General features: G+C 42.4%; 2 protein-coding genes across 3 annotated transcripts in view; one reads left to right on the top strand and one right to left on the bottom strand.

The window, feature by feature from the left end:
* LOC146007720 (uncharacterized) overlaps nucleotides 1-23412 on the top strand; it is a 46624-nt gene extending 23212 nt beyond the window's left edge. Inside the window, exons 5-10 of one of the 2 annotated variants that reach the window (XM_083146291.1) lie at nucleotides 2814-2858; nucleotides 9152-9196; nucleotides 9607-9696; nucleotides 10088-10132; nucleotides 17673-17759; nucleotides 22991-23412. In XM_083146291.1, coding sequence (XP_083002417.1) covers nucleotides 2814-2858; nucleotides 9152-9196; nucleotides 9607-9696; nucleotides 10088-10132; nucleotides 17673-17759; nucleotides 22991-23367 — 689 coding nt within the window. In that variant the 3' untranslated portion in view covers nucleotides 23368-23412. The remainder of the gene's footprint in view (nucleotides 1-2813; nucleotides 2859-9151; nucleotides 9197-9606; nucleotides 9697-10087; nucleotides 10133-17672; nucleotides 17760-22990) is intronic. The other variant, XM_083146292.1, reaches the window with a different exon arrangement.
* Nucleotides 3135-6665, bottom strand: LOC146007391 (uncharacterized). Its single transcript, XM_083145740.1, has 4 exons — nucleotides 6481-6665; nucleotides 5914-5982; nucleotides 5480-5617; nucleotides 3135-3148 (listed from the first exon to the last, which is right to left on the bottom strand). The coding sequence occupies exons 1-4, from the start codon at nucleotides 6641-6643 to the stop codon at nucleotides 3135-3137; spliced, it is 384 nt and encodes a 127-aa protein (XP_083001866.1). The 5' UTR covers nucleotides 6644-6665.
* Nucleotides 23413-23781: the final 369 nt, after the last annotated feature.

The following is a 23781-nucleotide window of genomic DNA, read 5'->3' on the forward strand; positions in this document are numbered from 1 at the left end:
ACGTTTATATGTTTGTGGGGAGGGGGGGGGGTGAGAAATACTTTTACACTGGCCACCAATGTTTATTTATGGTAGGCCACTGACCACCAATGATTTTACTATTTACCATCAGCCTGGCACCTACCGCCCAAGAGCGCCAGAGACAGTCTCCCTGCTTCAGCCCTCTTTATTGGGGGGTCCCTGACCTGGCCCGGGCTGACCAGCCACAGAGGTAATGCTTTGATGCCGGACCTTATATATAATTAGAGTCCCCCTGCTGTGACGTTACCCTGATGGCTGTTTGAGCCCATAGCTGGTTTTCAAAATACAGGGGGACCCCTACTCCTTTTGTCCCCCATATTTTGGGAACCATGACCATTCCTAGAGCCCGGTGCTGGGTATCTTGAATATAGGGGACCTTATTTAATATTTTCCCTGGCATTCGAGAAACCAGAACTGGCTCAAAGAGCCTGATGCTGGTCATGCTTGTGGGGGGGGAATACATTATTTATCTATTTTCCTTTTATTTATATGCAAGAAATTTAAAATGATCCAACTCTATATCTCCAACGTTCATATGTTTGGGGGGTGGGGGGAGGGTATGAACATATCGTTTATGTTCGGGGACACACTTTATCACCAACTTTTATATATTGGAGGACACACTAGTTAAACCAATTTATTTATTTTGGGCGGGACGCTGTGACAGGTGTCATATGACACTCTCCAAGGCTTTATTCAAAAAAATTATTTAAAATTTGAATATTTTTTTTTATTCCCATGACGTTGACTAAACAATTTCTGTGAGAGATTTTAAATCTCTCATGCTGAATCTCTTATTATGGGCAGTATTCAATGTAAAATATTGCCTTGTGCAGCGAATCCTGTTTAGGATTCGCTGCACACTCGCTGCGTTCCGGAGGGCTGGCTGCCACTCGCTCTCCCAGTATTCAATGTCGGAGGGGCTCGTTGCCCCTTGCGGCGAATCTTAACCCCTGCAGCGGACGAGCGTCCGCTGCAGGGAGCTGTGGGACGGTGGCAGGCAGGGAGATGGAAGTCTCCCTGCCTGCCCCAGAACGTATGTGGGGGGGGAGGTGGGCTCCCCGGGAGCCAGGCAGCACAGGCTGCCCCCCAGGAGAGCCAACAGGGGACCGGGTATTCACTGTACCCGATCGTGCATATGTAATGATCGGGTGCAGTGAATATATGAATATCTAATGAGCGGCTCGGCTCCCGGCCCCCTGCTGGCTGCTCTGTGTAAAAAAAAATATATATATTTTTTTTAATTAAATTCAATTTTTTATATAAATTAAATATATATTCTGTGACAGGGCATGCTATTTTTATTCGTGTGCTTATAGCACATGAATAAAAATAGCATGCCCTATCACAGAATAAAATTCCTGATTTTTTGACACCAAAATTAGAACAAAAAACTTTTATTTTAAAAGTTCACATTGAAAAGATGGAGACTTGCTACACGGAGAGACACGGCGAAAATCACTTAGAAAGACGGCGAGAAGTGCACGTTGAATAGGGTTGCTCGCTTTTTGAGACCAAAATTCTCCATCCAAAGCGAGAAAAGCACAAACTCGCCATAAAACACGGCAAATTTTTCTCATTGAATACTGCCCTATGAATCTCTGGCACAAATCGTTCTGTGCGTTAGCTCATTATTGGAGAGATTCAGTTTAAAGGAAATTTGCTCATTCTGAATCTCTATCACAAATCTCTTTGTGTGTAGGGCCCTTTATACAGACTTTGGATTCAACCCGAGGCTAAAACGAACAGCAAAGTGTTTTAAGAAACTGCACACTATAAGCCGATAAGGATACCTGCACCTAATCACAAACTGTGGTTGTATAATTTATGGAAAGCATTGGTATAGAAGCTAAATTGAGGTTACTGTTAAGTAATAATTATCTTCATTTTTTCCTATTTGGGTGCGTAGAGGTAAGTTAATGCAGGTGTGATAAAGAGATAAACGTCCAGTCAATCACCTGCTAACTGCCATGTTACAGGCTGTGTTTGAAAAAAAGTCAGCAAGGAGCTGATTGGCTGGATCTCTCCTTATCACCCTTGCATTTATCTCTTGTTCAGGCTTAATACATCTGCCCCATTATATCTAACAGATGCAGGTTAAAGATGTTTTAAAGCATGATCATTCACATTTACTACTATTACGGTTATTTTTTCTAAATGACGTATTGATAATTGTGTAAAATCTGGGCGCCCGATTTTTTTATTGTATGCCAGATGAGATGGACCCAATTTTTGGGGAAAAATCGAGTCGATCGCATTGTATGCGACCAAATCGCATGCAATGCACCCGATTTTTACATTGGATCCAATGTTAAATGGTCGCTGAGACCCGATTTCATATTGGGTCCAATGTTAAATGCCCCCCAGACTATATTTTTTATTGTATACCCACCCTGTTCATACCCCCACTATCCATGTGGGCATGGAGTAGATTTTATATAGCGTGGCGAGCGCAGCGAGCCCCGTGAGGGTCCGCGGATTACTTAACATGTATTCCGCGTGCGCTCACCACGTTTCGTGCTCGGGGGCTCGCTGCGCTCGCCACGCTACATACAATCAACTTCATGCCCACATGGATAGTGGGGGTATGAACAGGGTGGGTATACAATAAAAAATGGGGTCTGGGGGGCATTTAACATTGGATCCAATGTAAAAAATCGGGTCGATTACATTGCATCGCATGAGATGCGATCGACACGATTTTTCCGACCCAATGAAAATATCAGGCGCCCAGATATTACACAAGTACCAATGTATTTAACTAATATTTTATCTTTATGCATGAAATACAGGTGAGAAAGGTGATCAAGGAGCCAGTGGCAATATTGGAGCACCAGGTGCAGTATAAACAGTATAAACAGTATTTTAAATAATATTTATACTCTTAATAAAAATGATGTGACCATGTATTGTAGATATAGGATAAAGGTATGTTATCAGTATACTACCAGTTGCATTATGGATTCAATGATAGGTTTATATCTACTCTCCCTATACAATATTTCATGTACCTGTACCTAATTTATGGAAAGCATTGGTATAGAAGCTAAATTGAGGTTACTGTTAAGTAATAATTATCTTTATTTTTTCCTATTTGGGTGCGTAGAGGTAAGTTAATGCAAGTTCTCTGAATCCAAAATGTAAAAGTGTTGAAGACTTATTTAATTTAGCGATTTAATATTCACTCAAAGAGTGTATTTATTGCATTCCTTGAATCATTTTGTAAAGTGTCCTATTTATTACTTTGAAGGTTGCAAGAAACCCATTTCAAGCTGCTACTTTGTCACAATCATCTATGTCAAATCAAATGTGTTTGTACTTTCATTTCAGCAGGGAGATTTCTCTATGTCTAATACTGTACCTTGTAACCACTCAGCTACTAGAGAGAGTTCATAAATATTATGTATAACCTCTTAGTAAAAGGAATATATCTCCATATCAACGAGAAGATAGATATAAAGGGTGACATTCTATGGACTGCGATTTCCGTTTTTTGGCGTTATTTAGACCACAAAATGGCGATATCGCATTTGTCATTGAAATCGCCAATTTAATGTGATGCGTTAAGGGGCAAAATTCGCATATTATGTGCGATACGGTATGCGGACCAAAAGCGCGAGATTAATTCGCACTTTTATCGCATCCAGATGTTTTCCAATACAAAAGTATACAAATCGCTTATTTAATGCTATGCGCATTCGCAATTCGCACTTTTTAGGTGTCTAATTATCGCACTTATTTCAGACCTGGTTCTGTTTGGCGATTTTGCACAGAACTCATTTTGGTCAAGTGCACACATGGTTAATTTCAACACAGGTGCCCTCATTATCACTCACAAACACCCCTACATAAACCCCAACATCAGTAAGGACACCTGTGAGGGTTTAAATCATGTAGATGTTGATGACTATTTTTAAGTTGCTTATCTGTGATGTGTACCATTTGGAGGAGCTACGCAGGAGGGAGGAAGCTGCCCAACAGATCCTGGTAGTCCCCCCACTACTGGTTACCTCACGTATGTATGTTGGTCGCCTGTACCTGGACTACCTGTCGGATCAACAGGTTGTGGTGATGGTTACGCTGAACCCCATTACCCTGTTGGAGTTATATGAGCAGGTGAGAGATGATTTTTACCATTTTTTGGGAGACCACTATGCAGTGTCTGCCCAGCACAAATTAATGTGTGCCCTCTACTATTTGTCCACAGCCTCCACTCAGTCTGTGACCTCATGGTCCTTGGTGGTATCACAGGACACTTTGTCTAAGCATTTTACTCAACTGTTACTTGCTATAAAGAAGTTGTTGCGGACATACATCAGCAGCCGTTACTTTTCTGCTAAGCACATGTGCCCTGTACTCCAAAATGTACCAGTGTTGTAAGTGTACTCATAAACAAATTATTGACCAATACCATCTGTAACCACCCACATTTAACCTAACGCACAGTCCCCAACGGATGCACATGGTGGTGCTGACCTATCCCTTGCTGCTATGTAGCTTCTAAGTACTCTTGATACATGTATGAATGAAGTTTGCAGTCAAACATGGCTCACTGGTGTTGTGGAACTACATGTGCCAGCATGCCAAGACACACTACAACCATTACAGTCCAAACCATGAGTGTCAGAGCCTGCTGGAATATGTAGATCCGCAACCTTTGCCAGGCAAGGAGTTATACCACACTACTTTACTGCAATCCCATAGTCATATACCATTACAATATCTTATAATTCACACATTAATTTATATTGAGAAAAAGACACAAACACAATGGTATGCGGTTAGCAATTTTTACTTCTGTTTTTTTTTTTTAAGCATTCTGCATTTTGACATGTGGTAAATAACAACTGTGGGGCCATGTAAAAAGATGTTTGGCATTTCACTAACTAAACAAACAGATATAGCAGCTACCTTCTCCCAGCATCAGGCAGCCCTACACCACTTCTAGACCCTGCACCCAGCCCACCACGGGTCCTCACACTGCGACGGGGTGGGGAAGTGGGGGAGCCACTTATTGGGGTGCTGGATACACTGCTGAGGGTTGATGCAGTGCCACCTCCCACATTGCCTTCCTGCTGCTGTATTTGTGCCTGCATAGCTAGTAAGGCATTGGTCTGCGCTGTGCATGTTTGGGTTAGTGCTGTGAGACTTTGCGCCAGGCTTCCAATATGCCTATTCTGCTCCCTTATTGCAGCAGTTAGTTCTGCAAAACGGGTGTCAATGCTGTTGGCAATGCGCACATGAGTGCCTACACCTACCCGTACACTACGTGCAATTTTGCGTAACTGAAGGAAGGTGTCACGCATGTACCCCTGTATATTACCTATTTGGAGGCTTTGGGAGGCCATGAATTCTAACTGTTTGTCCTTGAAATTAACCAAGGAGTTAGCTACTTGGGAAGCAGTAGCTGCTGTATGGGGTGGGTGGGTGGTTGGGGGTGGGTTGGGAGACACCCCACTTGGGGGAAGATCACTCTGTGACGAGGTCTGCATTTCTTCCTCTGCCACAAAGGTGTCGACTGGATCAAGAATGATGTCCATTTCGTCTAGCACCAGTATTGAAGAATCTGTTGTGTTGCTCCCTAGTTGTATAGCACCTGTGGATACAGATGAAGAGGTAAGTTTTGATGCATATATAGGCCACACTGTCGTCAACACTGTTTTACATAGGGCTATAGATGGCTGACGCACATACCTGGGGGTGTTATGAACTTACACATGTACCCCAATACAGCATGTAACATTGACATTAATAATAAGTCACATGCCTAGCTCAGATTACATTCATTTCTGTTGCAATGTAGCAGCAGGAGCTGAATGTAGTGTGAGATATTGTTGATGTGACATGGGTGTGTGTACTGTATGTGTAATGGGGTGTTGTTTGTTCATTTACCTGCTTCCGCAGATTCAGCAGCAACGGGCCTTCTTTTCTTGGATGCGTGAGCACTTCGGGACGGACAATCTGGACAAGGAAAGATGGTCAGGCATTATTGACCTTGCTATGGCTAAGCATTTTCAGAAAACATGCCTTGAATTAACAATAATGGACAATACCCAATGGATAGGGACTGCATTATTTCTTGGCCACCTTTTTTTTTGTTTTTACGCAAATATTTTATTTAAAGCTTAGTTGTAAACTAGTGTACACATGACAACTATTGGTTACTTGGTGGTATGTAGGCATGGCAGCTAAACCACCAGTTCACCTCAGGGTTTTTGTACACATACAAGTTAGTCTGCTAGAAAGAATGGTACACTGTTAATCAATATGAGTAGTTGTGGAACTACAGGGCCCAGCATTATCAGCAATTTCAAAGTAGGAGCAGCCATTTTCTTGTGCATGACCTTCCTGGGCTATGTACTTCCACAGCAGCACTTTACAAAGCATAACAATACAAGTGCACATTACAGGTATAATACATTGGCATGTATGTTAAAGTTTGCATGGGGTCACACTTACCAGCTCTCGGTGGCGTTTGTGGCCTATCGGAATCCGCCACATGCATGCCAGGCAGGACCTCAGGGGGGATGATGCGCTTCAGCTTCACCTCATACGCATTGTAGCTGACAGTGGTGGGGCTTCCTCCACCAGTCCTGGTGGCCTCCTCCATCTCCAGGGCCATTTTATGTTTCAACTGGTGTTTGATGTCGTTAAACCGCTTTTTTACATTGCGGACCAGGCGCTTGTGCTGACTGACAGCGTTCACCGCCTGGGTGATGTCCTTCCATATAGCCCTTTTGCGCTGTGCAGTGGTCTTGTAGTTGGTTTTTCCTAGCAAACGCTCAAACACTGGCATGATAGCCCGGACAAGTGCTACATTTTCTTCATACGAAAATCTCACCATCCGGCCACTTTTGGTGCGACCAGCTACCACCTCCTCCTCCTCCTCATTTTCACCACCAGCCATGTCGCCCTCCTCCTCCATGCCAGTGTCTTCCTCCTCCTCACCAGCATCTTCCTCCACCTCTGACATGTGGCCCTCCTGCAGCTGGTGTGGGGTATGGTCTAGGGCTTGGCTGTAGGATGGGGATGCCAGCGGATCCTCAACCTCCTCCTGCTGGGGCTGGACGGCCAGGCTCTGGGCTGAGGCTGGCCTTGCTGTGGCCATGCTGCCTGCCACACTGCTGCCTCTCACGCTTGACTGGCTTCTGCCACTCCTCACTCTGCCACTCCTCACTCTGCCACCAACACCTCTTCCTGAACTCACACTTCCACTGCTCCTCTCCATGCTCCTTACTTCCTATCAAAGAGTGAAATGGCGCCAATGCCCCTTTATATAGGGGGTGTGATGCATAATGGAGGGGACACAGGTGGGCCAATAGGTTGTGGGGTTCTTAGTGATGCGGAGACAGTTTTGTAAATCGCACTCCGGTCGGTCCAAAACTCGCACATGACCGGCGGAAGAAATCGCACTTTGTTACTAAAAAAAAAATCGCACTTTTTTGTTACTAAAAATCGCACCACTTCGCCGCAAATCGCCCCTCTTCGCACTTTTCAGCCTCCAATGCGCATCACATTAAATAATCGAATTTTGGCTGAAAAGTGCGAATTTGAAAAAGGCGATTTGCGGCGATGTGGTGCGCGAATAAAACATGCGCATTTAGCGCATCCCATAGAATGTCACCCTACATATCATACATACATACATACATACACACACACATGGTATATGTCCACTACAGACATAGAACATATGTTTTGTATAAATATAAAAATATATTTTAGTTAAGCATTAAAATGATCCATATATGTTGTCAGATTATTCAGACTTGCAAACTCTTTAGTGTCAGCATTTATGAGTCTGATTCATTGTATTATAACTCATTGAAACTTAGCAATTATCTATCAATTACCATCAAATAAATGCACATGTCAAACAATATATTTGACTGTAGTTCATTGTTTTAAGAGTACAATATATGTTGTCTTTATATTTGCAGCCTATTTAACATAAACAAGATACAGTATATTGTACTATATAAACACAAAAATAACAGTTTTAAATAACAAAAAATCCTTAGGTCCTCCTGGGGCACCAGGAACACCAGGTATAAAAAGTGTAACGGACCTCCAGGAAATGCAGAACCTAGCGGAAGTCCAGGGGTTAAAGAGAACAAAGTCTGTCTGAATAATATATTCTTATGAATTAATTTAAGGGAATAGACATTTCATTTACATACAGTGTTTTGATTGTTTCATTTCAAGGGGTTTTGCCTACATTGGGGCAGATGTATTAAGCCTTAACAAGAGATAAATGCAGGTGTGATAAAGAGAGATAAACGTCCAGCCAATCACCTGCTAACTGCCATGTTACAGAAAAAAAAGTCAGTAAGGAGCTGATTGGCTGGACGTTTATCTCTCCTTATCACACTTGCATTTATCTCTTGTTCAGGCTTAATACATCTGCCCCATTATATCTAACAGATGCAGGCTAAAGATGTTTTAAAGCATGATCATTCACATTTACTATTACGGTTAATTTTTCTAAATGACGTATTGGTACTTGTGTAATATCTGGGCGCCCGATTTTTTGATTGTATGCCTTAAGTTGAGTTAAGACATACAATCAGATGAGATGGACCCAATTTTTGGGGAAAAATCGAGTCGATCGCATTGCATGCGACCAAATCGCATGCGATGCACCCGATTTTTACATTGGGTCCAATGTTAAATGCCCCCCAGACCCCATTTTTTATTGTATACCCACCCTGTTCATACCCCCACTATCCATGTGGGCATGGAGTAGATTTTATATAGCGTGGCGAGTGCAGCGGATGACTTAACATGTATTCCGTGTGCGCTCACCACGCTTCGTGCTCAGGGGCTCGCTGCGCTCGCCACGCTATATACAATAAACTCCATGCCCACATGGATAGTGGGGGGCATGAACAGGGTGGGTATACAATAAAAAATGGGGTCTGGGGGCATTTAACATTGGATCCAATGTAAAAATCGGGTCTCAGGGACCATTTAACATTGGATCCAATGTAAAAATCGGGTCGATCACATTGCATCGCATGAGATGCAATCGACAGGATTTTTCCGACCCGATGAAAAAAATCAGTCGCCCAGATATTACACAAGTACCAACGTATTTAACTAATATTTTATCTTTATGCATGAAATACAGGTGAGAAAGGTGATCAAGGAGCCAGTGGCAATATTGGAGCACCAGGTGCAGTATAAACAGTATAAACAGTATTTTAAATAATATTTATACTCTTAATAAAAATGATGTGACCATGTATTGTTGATATTATATATGAAGGTATGTTATCAGTAAACTACCAGTTGCATTATGTATTCAATGATAGGTTTATATCTACTCTCCCTATATAATATTTTATGTACCTGTACCTGAAATGTGTTATACCCCAGAAGTTATCCTACTGTATGTTTAATGTCAGTGGCATTGGCAATCTGCGAGGTTGACTCAATGACAATGGCTCAGATACAATAGAAATGACCAAATAGCAGCCCACATTCCTGAGTTTCTATGTATGGCATGGGGATCAATGGGGAGTTACTGACCCTGCTTATATGAACACAAAAATAAGTTTTAAATAACAAAAAATCCTTATTTAGGTCCCCCTGGGGCACCAGGAACACCAGGTATAAAAGGTGGTAACGGAACTCCAGGAAATGCAGGACCTAGCGGAAGTCCAGGGGTTAAAGGTAACAAAGTCTGTCTGAATAATATATTCTTATGAATTTATTTAAGGGAATAGACATTTCATTTACATACAGTGTTTTTAGTGTTTCATTTCAAGGGGTTGTGCCTACATTGGGGCAGATGTATTAAGCCTTAACAAGAGATAATGCAGGTGTGATAAAGAGAGATAAACGTCCAGCCAATCACCTGCTAACTGCCATGTTACAGACTGTGTTTGAAAAAAGTCAGTAAGGAGCTGATTTGCTGGACGTTTATCTCTCTTTATCACCCTTGAATTTATCTCTTGTTCATGCTTAATCATTCACATTTACCAAATATACATCACTACTATTACGGTTATTTTTTCTAAATGAGGTATTCAACTAATATTTCATCTTTATGCATGAACACCAGGTGAGAAAGGTGATCAAGGAACCAGTGGCAATATTGGAGCACCAGGTACAGTATAAACAGTATATAGCCCCTTCCTGACAGAGCCAGTTTTTGCCTTCCTGACAGAGCCATTTTTTTTTCAAATCTGACATGTGTCACTTAAGTGGGTATAACTTTTTTTTCCTTTTACTTATCGCAGTGATTTGGAGATTGTTTTCCCGTGACACATTGTACTTTAAATTAGTGGTGAAATTTGGTCGATACAGTTTTTTTGGGGGGGGGGGGAAATACCAAAGTGTCGTGAAAAAATGGAACATTTTGCTATTTGCAAAATGTTCCATTTTCTGCTTGTGAGACAAATAATCATATCACTCAAAATAGTTAATAACTAACAAAGACCATATCTATTCTTTATTTTTAAATCATTATTTAAACCGCCTTTATTTTTTTTGGACGCTAGGGGGCAGCAGAGTCTAAATTTTACACTCAATGCATTTCAACGCTGCTTTTGGCTATTCACTTTTTAACAGCCAATAGCAGCGATCGCCCAAGACGGGAGGCATTGCTGCCCCCCCTGGGCAATGAGGGAGGATGTCTGCTGTCAGGGACAGCAGACATTGTCCCTCTGCCACCTCGTCTCGAGACGGGGTGGCAATTTAAAGTCATGACGTACATTTATGCCATGTGTCGGGAAGTACATCCCGACCATGACGTAAATGTACGTCAAATGTCGGGAAGGGGATAGTATTCCAAAAAATATTTATACTCTTACTAAAAATGATGTGACCATGTATTGTAGATATAGGATGAAGGTATGTTATCAGTATACTACCAGCTGCATTATGGATTCAATGATAGGTTTATACTGTATCTGCTCTTCCTATACAATATTTCATGTACCTGAAAAATGTGTTATACTACCACAGAAGTTATCCTATGTTTAATGTCAGTGGTATTGGCAATCTGCGAGGTTGACTCAATGACAATGGCTCAGATACAAAAGAAATGACCAATTAGCAGCCCACATTCCTGAGATTCTAGGTATGGCACAGGGATCCCTGGGGAGTTACTGACCCTGCTTGTGTTGCCATTGGGATAACTGGCTTGCGTTGGGCCTGAAAGTAGCTCCCGGGGAGAGGTTATTAGACCCTGTATATTGACAACCTGTTCATTATCTGGAAGGGTACCCCTGGTGATCTGACTCATTTGATTGACATTCATAATTGCAGTACTAGCACGGTAAACCTAAAATATATATAGGCTGTAGGTTGGGGCTGAAGACAGGGGTCACTTCCCCTTTACACCTGAATACAACTTTGTTTACTTGTAACCAGTCTCCCGAGTGCCGTCATTTTTTCCTTTTGGAATATTGGAGTCTACACATCATTTCGTTCTGGCACCGAGAGCAAGTTGTTTGTATTAACCATTGAGTGCCCGCAGTGATTGGATCTGTGTGTATGTAATATATATATATATATATATATATATATATATATATATATATATATATATATATATAAATAATGCTATAAGAGGCAGTGGCCTCCTTTAGCATCCTCAAAAACGGTCTGCTGTTAGGGGCAGCCAATTTATGAGGGTCATTGATTCGGTACCCATTCCCCAAGAGGGTGATCGTGCTTTGATTATGAGGAAACTGGATACCAAGTGGATACATCTCTTAAACACGGTGGCCCCATATGGCCTAAATGAACACAATCCTCTGAACGTCTTTCTTCGGTAGATCTAAAGAACTATATAAAAAAAGAAAGATTTTATACATATGGCCAGGACAGGATGCTCCTTAAGCTTTAAATAGGCATTAAGTTGTTTGAAGTGTTGATTATCTGGGGCATTGTCCCATTATATTTATGGACACGTTGGCCTCTTGATACACTGCCGCGAATGACATCATATGCGTGCCAGCATGAAAAGCAGATATGCAGGTTATGTGGTTTGGCACCCCTCTCTACACACACACACACACACCAGGTATAAATGTGTGGAGGAGCGAGTTCGGGGCGAATCTGGCCCTATATGTCAGGTTTATAGATGATTTGTTTATTTGGAAAGGGGATATCACAAGTTTGCACCATTTCACTGATAGTCTTAATATTAATAATTTTGGTTTAAAATTCACGAGCACTCACAGTTTTACAAATATAAGTTATCTCGATGTGGCATTCTCAATAAAAGAAGGGAGGTTGCAAACAGAAACCTTCAACAAACCAGTCGACCAAAATAGGTATCTTAACTACGGCAGTGCCCATAATAAAATATGGAGAGACAATGTCCCTAAGGGTCAAATGCAACTGTTCAACTAATGTAGCTTTCCAGAGACAGGCTATGAGATTAGTTTCATCCTTTAGGGAACAAAAGTATCCAGACACTATTATCCAACAAGCTATTATCAAACAATCGAAGAAGTAAGAGTCATTGATAGGGGTACATTGCTGGACATGGGAAAGAAGAAAAAGAAAACTAATGATAAGGATAGATCCACACTATTCGTTACTCATAAAGAATGTTGATATGAAATAAAGAATATACTTAAGAAAAATACAGCGTTATTAATGCAGGATGATTTTCTAAAAGACATTATAGAACCCAATGGAAAAGTAATTTTCAGAAGGGGAGAAAATATAAGGAATAGACTAGTAAGGAGTCACTTTGTGAAAGAAATTAGTAAAATCCCACAGGCGTCAATGTTGGAAATTGGCTACCTGCGAAACCATGGGGATTCCACAAATGTGGTAATGATAAGTGTTTTTATAAGATAAGTGAATTAATAAGTCAATTATATTGATAAGTGAATTATAGGCTTTTATTGAATACATTTTTAAAAACTGAGGAAAAATTGTGTACCTTCACCTTTAGCGCACTCTGTTCCTTTTTTGTATCTCTATCTGTCTTGAGTCCCGGCTAACAGGGGACTTTCAGAGTTGCTGCTAGCCATCACTAAGGCGCGGACATTTAGGTACTCTTTTCCATTATATATATATATATATAAAATGGGGGTAACCCATACTATTAGCAACCCCACGACCTGCAGCTTGTGAGCAAAAAAATGCCACTTTTTAAAGGGTTATTGGAATGATGGAAAATATGACTATATACGAATGAAATTTTGCTGAAAACATCTGTTGTTCATTTTAATAAATTGTATGAAATTACAAAAAAAGTGTCTATTATACACCTGTCTTTTGGTGGTGGTGGAGACACTAACTAAGGCGCACTCTATATATTCGCTATATATATATATATATATAGTATATAGAGTATATATACTCGGAGTCAGTCCGGAGGAAGGCACAGGTTGCCGAAACGGATTCGTTGACTGCCACAACTACTGCCATACAGCTACATACAGTCGGAATATGGATGGGTGAATACAAAGTGTCCCACTATTCTTAAATGCTGTTTCTACCTGCTATGCTGATGGCCTGAAGCCTAATAAATTAGAAGCGTTTTTCATCTTTACAACGGAGTGCTGCCATATTTGTGCCCTAGTGGATACACAGTTTTCTTGTCTATGCTACCTTGGACCGGCACCCACACCTACAGCTACAGTATAGTGTGCGACTTCCATATATATATATATATATATATATATATATATATATATATATATATATATATATATATATATATATATATATATATACATATACATACACATACACTGTGTGGTGCACCAACAGCGCTATCCCTCACTTAGGGGGTTATTCTAGTTCATTCTTTCTGACAAAATCCTTCTTAGATGGACAAAACCATGTGCACTGCAGGTGGGGCAGATGTAACTTGTGCAGAGAGAATTAGATTAGGATAGGTGGGGGTTTTCTTCAAAGTGAGATCTATATTGCAGTGTAAAATAAAGCAGTCAGTATTTTCCCTGCACAGAAACAAAATAACTCACCCAAATCTAATTCTATCTGCACAAGTTACATCTGCCCCCCCCTGCAGTGCACATGGTTTTGTCCATCTAAGAAGGATTTTGTCAGAAAGAATGAACTAGAATAAACCCCTTAGTGATTAATATATGTGACAAACTTAACAATGATATAGACAAGTGGTATTATCAACACTCCAGAATATATACTGTGTCAGCAAAAGTTTTCAAAGTGGCCTAATTCCCTTAGGACCGGAAAAAACGTCTATTTGGTGGTAAAACTTCTGCGCCTTCAGTGTTGACAAGGAATAAATCTGTGACAATCCTTAATAAATTTTCTATGTGCGTACCGCAAAAAATAAGCAAATTCACGTGTAGTGGTGTCTTTCACTCCCAGATATTCATCCCTTTTCTCCTTCCAGAATCAGCTGGAGGCGTGGAGATGTTCATGCGTTTGTATAAAAGGATGATATCAGGGTTTCAGTGAAAGAATATATATAAATCTGTGCAAAAAAAGCGCTGTTTTTCTCTAAAGTGCTTAGTGCATGAGAAAATACTTAAAAGGGTGAACAACGCCACCTTGTGGCTGTTATTATCACACGTGTAATCACCCTGTGATAAAGAGAGTTTTAAAAAAAAGATGGACTCACACTGGGGTTAGCTCTGTCCAGGTGTAGTTCCCATCAGGCTTGGTATAAAGGCCCTTAAAACCAAAGAACTCCCAACAAAGGGGAAAACTGATAGCGTAATATTGTTTTTATAAAACACATTTATTTCAAAACAATACGCATAATAAATAAAAACAGAAACAGTGGATGGACCCGTACATTTGACATAAAAACATGAGTTTATCTGATTATAGTCATCGGGAGTGGAGAGGTATGTATAGCCCTATACATCTAAGTCAGACAGAACCTGAAATATCAGACTGGGAAGAGCAATTAACAGGCTTGGATGGGGACCGCTGCTTTAAAGTCAGATATATCCGGTTCCCAAGGGCCGATTTTTAAAATTCTTGTACCCATGGAAAGAGGGGACCCTCAGCTTTCAGCCTAGGGCCCTTAGACTCCTGGGGGGGGGGGTTTCTGGGTACTCAGAAACCCTCCTTGCGTGCGCTACTGAAGGTACAAGGTGAAGGTACAAGGTGAATATGACACCTGAATAAATAGTAAGCACTGAATAAGACAAGGGCAGGTATTCAATGCTGTGGACGAGTGGTGACAGCGAGCAGAGCTTCCTGCTCGCTGTCACCACTCACCCTGACAGTATTCAACGCAGCCCCCTCATACGCCAATTTCCCCTCACTCCATTTTTTGAGTGACAGGAAATCGGCGTATGCGGCTCCTGAATCAGCAAGACTCGCGGCTAAATACAGCGAGTTTCCTGCATTAGCCGCGGGTCTCGCTGTTTTGGGGAATTCTCGCCGTCCTGTGACGGCGAGGATTTCCCTGGAACGTTGAATAGAGCGAGCGGCCGGCGCGGGGGTTAAACAGCGAGGATCGCTGGTTTTCTGCAATCCTTGCTGTTTAACCCCCTCGCTGCGGCATTGAATACACCCCAAGGCTAAATAAATTGAATGCAACATGTCATTTCAAATTATACAGGGGCAAATGGACTTAGCCTTGAAAAGTGACAAAGTGGAAAGAGATAAACTACCAGCCAATCAGCACATTTTTCAAACACATCCTGTAACATGGCAGTTGGGAGTTCAGTGATGGGTACCCCATGTCTCTCCTTGTTATCACTTTCCAAGGCTTAATGCATCTTCCCTAAAGTACATTGCAGATACTGTATTATTATTAACAATTTATTATATAGCGAACACATATTCCGCAGCACTTTACAGAGAATATTTGAACATTCACATCAGTCCCTGCCCCACCACATGTACACGCACACATAGGGCGGTATTCAATGAGAATACCTGCGAGGTGCATCGAATCCTTTTTAGGATTCGCTGCACATTCGCCAAGTTACGGAGCCTCGCTGGCTCCGGTATTCAACGAGTCAGGGGCTCGCTGCCCCTGACCGGCGAATATGAGCTCCTGCGGCGAACGCCGCAGGGAGCCTGAGGACGGTGGCAGGCAGAGAGATGGAAGTCTCTCTGCCTGCCCCAGAAGGTTTGTGGGGGGGAGGTGGGCTCCCCGGGTGCCAGGCAGCACAGGCTGCCCCCCCAGGGTGCCAGCAGGGGACTACGTATATTCACTACACCCGATTGTAACGATCGGGTGCAGTGAATATATGAATATCTAATGAGCGGCTCGGCTCCGGCGCCCCCTGCTGGCTGCAGTGTAAAAAAAATATATATATATATTTTTTTTTTTATTAAATATATATTCATGTGCTTACAGCACATGAATAAAAATAGCATGCCCCTCCTCAGAATAAAATTCCTGATTTTTTTACACCAAATTTAAAAAACAAAACCCTTTATTTTAAAAGTTCACATTCCACTTCACCATAAAAAGATAGCGATTGCTACTCGGTGAATCATGGTGAAAAAAACCTTCAAATGTATTCGCCATGTGGTCATTGAATAGGGTGATTCACCGTTTTAGTCAAAAATTCGCCAAACAGCACAAATTCGCCATAAAAACATGGCGAATCAGGCTAATTGAATACCGCCCATAGACATTCTAGGGTTAATTTTGTTGGGAGCCAATTAGCCTACCAGTATATTTTTGGATTGTGGGAGGAAACAGGAGTACCCGGAGGAAACCCACGCAAGTACAGGGAGAATATACAAACTCCGCACAGTTAGAGCCATGGTGGGAATCAAACCCATGACGTCAGTGCTGTGAGGCAGTAATGCTAACCATTACACCATCAGTACTGTAGGGTTTTAACTGCAAATCAAATATAGCAGGCACTTAAAGTAAGGTAATATTGGTGATGTCCATAAATAGATTTCCAAAAACTTTTAAATCTGAGTAAAAAAATATCATATATTAGCATTGTCTGAAATAGACTTTATTTTACTACTGTATTGGTGTGTACACATGGTGCAATATGATTGCGAGCATTATATTGCTAGCAATATATTGGCAGCAATCATATTGCTCAGTGTCTCCTTTTCTTCAGCGAGGAAAAGGAGACACTGCTACTGTCACGGGTGGGGGGGGGGGGGCGGGTGGGAGCAGCAGCGTCTGCTTGCTGCTATCACGTGGCGCGGGGAGAGAGACGGAGACCCGAACGGAGGAGTGAGGGAGCAGCAGCAGTGTTTGTTGCTGTGGTCACGGAGAAGGGGGGGGGGACGCGAAGGGAGGAGGGAGCAGCAGCAGAAGGGAATCCTCCTGCTGCTATCTCCGCTGACCTCCTGCTCAGCGCCGGGGGAAGCCGCTGGTCGCAGGACCATTAGGGAGTACACACGGGAGCGCGCGGCTGGCGATTTATCGCCAGCAGCACTCCAAATCACTGGCAATATGGTCGCTCAGCGACTATATTTCCAGCAATTTCAGCCAGTATCGCCCCAGTCTGTACACACCTTAAGGCAACCAAGCAATTGTTTTTATTTTCAAAATTATAATATACACCAGATCAACAATATATGAAACTCATTTTCCAAAATGTTTAAAGAAACTTTATATAAATTGACACAATGATTTGGAGTGGTATAATTAATTATATAAATGATGGTAATTTATGCATGCATAGCTAATTACAATTGAAAATAAACCAAAAAGGCTAGTCTAATTTATATAGATGTCTTTACTTTTACAGAATTACTTGCAAATCTACAACAAAAGCTAGCATCTGTAGAAGATCAATTACGTAATTTGCAGTCCAATATAGCTGTACAGAAACATGGTTTGTATGATCATGAAAATACGTTATTGGCATTGACATGTATTGTGTGATATAGGTATCTTATGGTGAATATATAATAGTGTTGTGCATTGTGACATTGGGCCTTATTGTAGTTCACTCTTAGAGGCAAATTCCTTCTCAGATGGACAAAACCATGTGCACTGCAGGGGAGCAGATAGAATTAGATTTGGGTGAGTTATTTTGTTTCTGTGCAGGGAAAACACTGACTGCTTTATTTTTACAATGCAATATAGATCTTGCTTTGAAGAAAAACCACACCCAAATCTAATTCTCTCTGCACAGGAGATTATATATATATATCTGCACCACCTGCAGTGCACATGGTTTTGTCCATTTGAGAAGGAATTTGCCTCTAAGAGTGAACTAGAGAACAGAAGCATGTGTGCCTGGGAGCGCTGTGAGTCAGTGGCTGGCCAAGAGGCCAAGAGAGTGTGTGAATGCCGTCAGTCAGCGGCTGCAGGGCCTCCCAAGTGTGGTGGCAGGGCATGAGACCAGGAGGGTGTGTGCGCGCCGTCAGTGAGGGGCAGATTTATTAAGCTCGGTGAAGTGATAAAGTGTCTGGTTTTTATCACCGGCCAATCAGCTCCTAACTGTGAAGTTACAGGCTTGGTTTGAAAAATGACAGGTAGGAGATGATTGACCGGTGATAAAAACCAGACATTTTATCACTTCACCAAGCTTAATAAATCTACCCCTCAGCGTCTGTGGGGCCTTCCATGTGTAGCAGCGGCAGCATATTGATGTCATGGGACCTCCCAGCGTGCCAGTGCCGCCGGCTGCTGACAGTTGAGCGACTTCTCCCATGTCTATCGGTGGCAGGGTCTGGGGGTGTGTGCGCTACATGGAGGCACTCAGCACTCCCCTAATTGGCTTAAGGGCATGTCTCCAGCAGCAACGTCACTGGAGCTCGGTATGTATTCCCCAGTAAATAGCAGTTGTGTGGAAGGGTGGGTGACCCATAATTTGTGTGGGGATGTGATGGGTCACTTCTTTGGTGCCCTGCGGCAGCTATAGTGTGTGTGATGAGTCTGACTGTGTGTATGCCCCTTTAGCAGTGCCCTGCTAAAACAGCCTGCCCATGCCGTCACCCTGTGAATAAATGCCATGCAGGATGCAGCCAGCATCCGATCAGTAAAAATGCGGGGTGAGGCGGGGCGGGAGGGGGCAGTAGCGTTCGGCTAGGGAAGGAGTGGGGTACCTTTGGCCCTCCAGTTGTTGTAGAACTACACATCTCAGCATGCCATGCAACATTTTTAGCATGGATAAATAGCAAAACTGTAGCAGGGCATGCAGGGATGTGTAGTTCAACAACAGCTGGAGAGCCAAAGGTTCCCCATCCCTGGTTTAGGCACAAGTGCAAATGGTGCAAACCTGCCATAGAACTGCTGGAGTCTATAGATGGCAATTTCACCAGGGGCGGAAAGGGCATCCCCAAACATCAGCTGATCCATCTACCTTCACAGCCAGCCCTAAAAAGCATTGGCAACACATAGTCCATAGTCCAGCAAACACTAGCCAGTTAAAGAGTGGGACTTGAAGGGCGGCATCCCTCCTCCATAGCCACAACCACATAGAAAGAAATATACAGTATATGATATCCCAGCGGTGGGGATGCCGGTATGGGGATACTGTAGTTAATCTGAAAAAAATGCAGTTTATTATACTTGTAATTATAGTAATTTTTATAATAATGATTTTTTGGTATTTGTGTATTACCATGGTGCCCCCGATTTCCATTGCAGGGCATTGTACAACCACAAAATCGCATCGCATTGCATGCCATATGATCGCGATAAGACACGATTATACCCAATTTTTAATTGTACAGGCACCCAGATGCCTGATTCCTATGTTAAATGTCCCCCCAGACCCGATTTTAGATTGTACACCCACCCTGATGGGTAATGACTATGTTGAAATGCCCCCCCCCCCCCATTGTTAACGCCACCCCACTATCAACGCCAACCCGAAGCGTGGCGAGCGCAGTGAGCCCGCGAGGGGCGGCGGTACACATCCTCCGACCTTATCATACCCCCACTATCCACGTTGGCGTGGAGTTGATTTTATATAGTGTGGCGAGTGAAGTAATGCGCGTCCGCTCACCACGCTTCGGGCTCGGTGGCTCGCTGCGCTCGCCACACTATATAAAATCAACTCCACGCCGACGTGGATAGTGGGGGTATGAAAAGGTCAGAGGACGCGTACCGCTGCGCTCGCCACGCTTCGGGTTGGCATTGATAGCGGGGTGGCGTTAACAATGGGGGGGGGGGCATTTAACATTGTCATTACCCATCAGGGTGGGGATACAATTAAAAATCGGGTCTGGGTGGGCATTTAACATTGAAATCACTTTGCATCGCATTGGAATTATAATGGCATGCGATGCAACGCAATATTAAAAATGTACACTCATCCCGGGGAAAGCCTCAAATCGGGTCCATCGCATACCTTAATTAGTGGTATGCTATGCGACGGGCGCCGTGATAATACACAAGTACCGATTTTTTTATATAGTGCTTTTCTCCAGGAGAACTTAACCCTTTGAGTGCCAAGTGAATTTGTCAAAATTGTTGTGAAAATTTCCAAGCAAGCATTTTTATTCATCATAATGACCTGTAATGTTTACCTTAAATAGCAAATATAGGTTGACATTTAATGGTATGCGAATTTGTGTTCTTTGCAATTTTTAGTCAAAAAAAATGACTGAATTCACAAGTTTTTCCGAAATCGACAATTTAATGGAATGCGAATTGTGATAAAAATTGCACATTCTGAACTGGCGATTTTTTTCAACACACTTCAATTCGCATCCAGATGTTTTCCCATTAAAAAGTATACAACTCTATACAAATTTAATGGGATGCGATTTAGGGAAACCAAAAATCGCCACACAAACAGACCGGGTACTGATAAGCAATATTGACAGGACCAAGCATAGACCAGTGCGATCTGTGCATGGTTCTGTTAAAAAAAACATGTATAATAAAATAAAAGAATGGTGTGGCATAACCAGCCCTGGGCTCAAAGAGCCGGTCCTGGTTTCAAAAAATCACAGGGGAAACTAAATAGACCTACACTATCTTGACATGATTGATCGGTCCCTTGTCCTGTAGAATCCATTTGGGGTTCCTGTGGAAAGAAATCACTCACATGCCAGCTTCCCAGCTTCTCCTGGTCCTCATGAATGCTGTAGACCAGAGGTTCCCAAACGCGGTTCTCAAGGCACCCCAATGGTCCAGGTTTTAGGTATATCCATGGCTCAGCACAGATGGTTAAATCAGACTGACTGAGTTACTAATTAAGTCACCTGTAACCAGGCATGGATATACTTAATACCTGGACCGTTGGGGTGCCTTGAGGACCGGGTTTGGGAACCTCTGCTGTAGACACAAGAGGGACTTTACATCGGTTACATCTCTGGCTACGCCCACAGACCAGTGAGTTAGGCCTGCCCACCAGCCATTTCTCTGATCATGAATGGCTGGTGGGTGGGCCTAACTCCTGGCCTGTGGGCGGAGCAACAGATGTAAACACAAGTTCCTCTTGTGTCTACAGCATTTGTGGGAACCAGGAGAAGCAGATAAGCTGGCATGTGAGTATGATTTCTTTCCACAGGAACCCCAAATGAATGCTACAGGACAAGGGGACCGATCCTTTGTGTCAAGATAGTGTAGGTGAGTATATTATGAGTGGTCTACTGCCCCCTTATTCTGGTTCACTCACAAAGACAAATTCCTTCTTAGATGGACAAAACCATGTGCACTGCAGGTGGGGCCGATATAACATGCAGAGAGAATTAGATTTGGGTGAGTTATTTTGTTTCAGTGCATGGAAAATATGGTCTGCTTTATTTTTACACTGCAATATAGATCTCACTTTGAAGTAAAACCCCACCCAAATCTAACTCTCTCTGCACAAGTTACATCTGCTCCCCACTGCATTGCACATGGTTTTGTCAATTTGAGAAGGAATTTACCTTTGTGAATGAACCAGAATAAGGGCACATGTGTGTAATAAACTTCTACTGTTCATATGTGTCTGTGTATATATGAGGCTTGCTGGGACTTGTAGTTCCACAACAATACACAATAGTTTAATCTATTTGTAATCACTTATCAGCCAGATGCCCACCACCCAAGGGGCATCGGGAGGGCCCTAGGCATCGGGAGGGCCACTTCCCCAGGATCCCTGCCCAGGCTGAATGGTCGGGGGGTGAATGCCTTGGCCGGGAGGACTTGTAAAAAAAAAGTCCCCCCCCCCCGGCTGTGGCATTACCCTGCTGGCTGGTTGGGCCTGGTGCTGGTTCTTGAAATACAGGGGACTCCTACTCGTTTTCTCCCCCGTATTTATTTTGGGATCCACGTCTGGCTTTTAAACTTGGTGCTGTTTTTTTTTTAAAAACAGGGGGCCCCTATTCATTATGCCCTGTGATTTTTTGGAAACCAGGACTGGCTCTTTGAGCCTGGGGCTGGTTATGTTCAGGAGCAGGGACCCCGCTCCGTTTTCTTTTCATACACATTATTTTTTACTTAAATTTATATAACAAATGTGAGCAACGCTGGCATTTTGAGCTGATATTTTGCTCACAGAGATGTTAGCACTCATATTTTGTGCATCTCTCACAAAGATATTGGCATTTTTAGCAGATATTTTGAGCATCTTTCACAAATGTTGGCACTCAAAGAGTTAAAGTCACTTTATAGACATAAAAAAAGCAAAGCAAACAGAACAAAGGATTTAGTATTACAGCAAGTAAAAATAAAAAAGATAAAAAAATTATACTAATTCTATTATATATCTGTTAATAGAATTTTCTTTGCTTGCCCAATATTTTACATTGTAGAACTGTCAGTGAGGATTATTAACACTTTTTGTATATTAAGTAGTTTAAAAAATGATAAAGGTAAAAAAAAATGGGAGTGCTGTGGTTTACATACTTACAGTATACTGTATTTATAAGTCACAGTAGTGACCATGTTGCAAGGGCTGACAGTAACACATTTTTGAGGGGTATCCAATTATCCATGGTAATTTACTGCAGATAATTGATTCGCAGCAGCTATCCAATTAGCCACCGATGCCGGCACTTATTGGTTTTGCTTTGAGAGCCTCAGGTAATAAAAGCATAATCCCCAATAACAGCCCCATTTTCTGCAATAGCATACTGTTTTGTAGTATGTTCATATCAATTTTCTATCTATTTATTTCAGCCTTGCTATTTTCTAGAGGAGCCAGTTACCAAGCTAAAATCTATGTTACAAGCGGTAAGATAGTTACATATGATGAGTCAAGTGCATTATGTTCAGTGGCTGGGGGTAAGATGGCTACACCACGGAATGCTGAGGAAAGCAAAGCAATTTCCAATATTGTCCAACAATACAAGACACATGTCTTCCTGGGAATTACAGACCAAAAAACAGAAGGTACTTTTAGGTATCAAAATAACGAAGCAATTACATATTCAAATTGGAATACTGGGGAACCCAATCAGGATGGAGATGAGGATTGTGTGGAAACCGGTTTTGAAGGAAAGTGGAATGACCTAAATTGTCAATCAAAACGATTAAATGTGTGTGAATTTTCCTAACAAACAAAACATTGCAAATCCAATAAATTGGACTTATAATTTAAAGTTTTGAACAGTTTCTTGTTATGAATATGGTGTTATACATTTATTACATATTTCTATTTGGTGCATCTACAGTTGTACCCAGGGCCGGATTAACAATGGGCCTGATGGAGCTAAAGCTCCAGGCCCACTATCCAAATAGGCCTATTTTGCAGCTGAGGGCCAGAGCTTTCCAACGAGCCCAACCCCACTTCGCTAGCCCCCCGGGAACCAGAGATACGTTCCAGGCAAACCTGGAACGTTTTCCCCATAGGATAACACGGGACCCTCTAATTCCGACCTCCACCCGGTTCCAACGGCTGCCAGTTCCCCCTCCGGCATCACAAAAGCTCGAGGTTGATCTCAGTCGAACCCAAATTGCTGGGCCTTCAA

The sequence above is a fragment of the Crinia signifera genome, chromosome 6 (genome assembly GCF_055691185.1).
Source record: "Crinia signifera chromosome 6, ASM5569118v1, whole genome shotgun sequence".
NCBI lineage: Eukaryota > Metazoa > Chordata > Amphibia > Anura > Myobatrachidae > Crinia > Crinia signifera.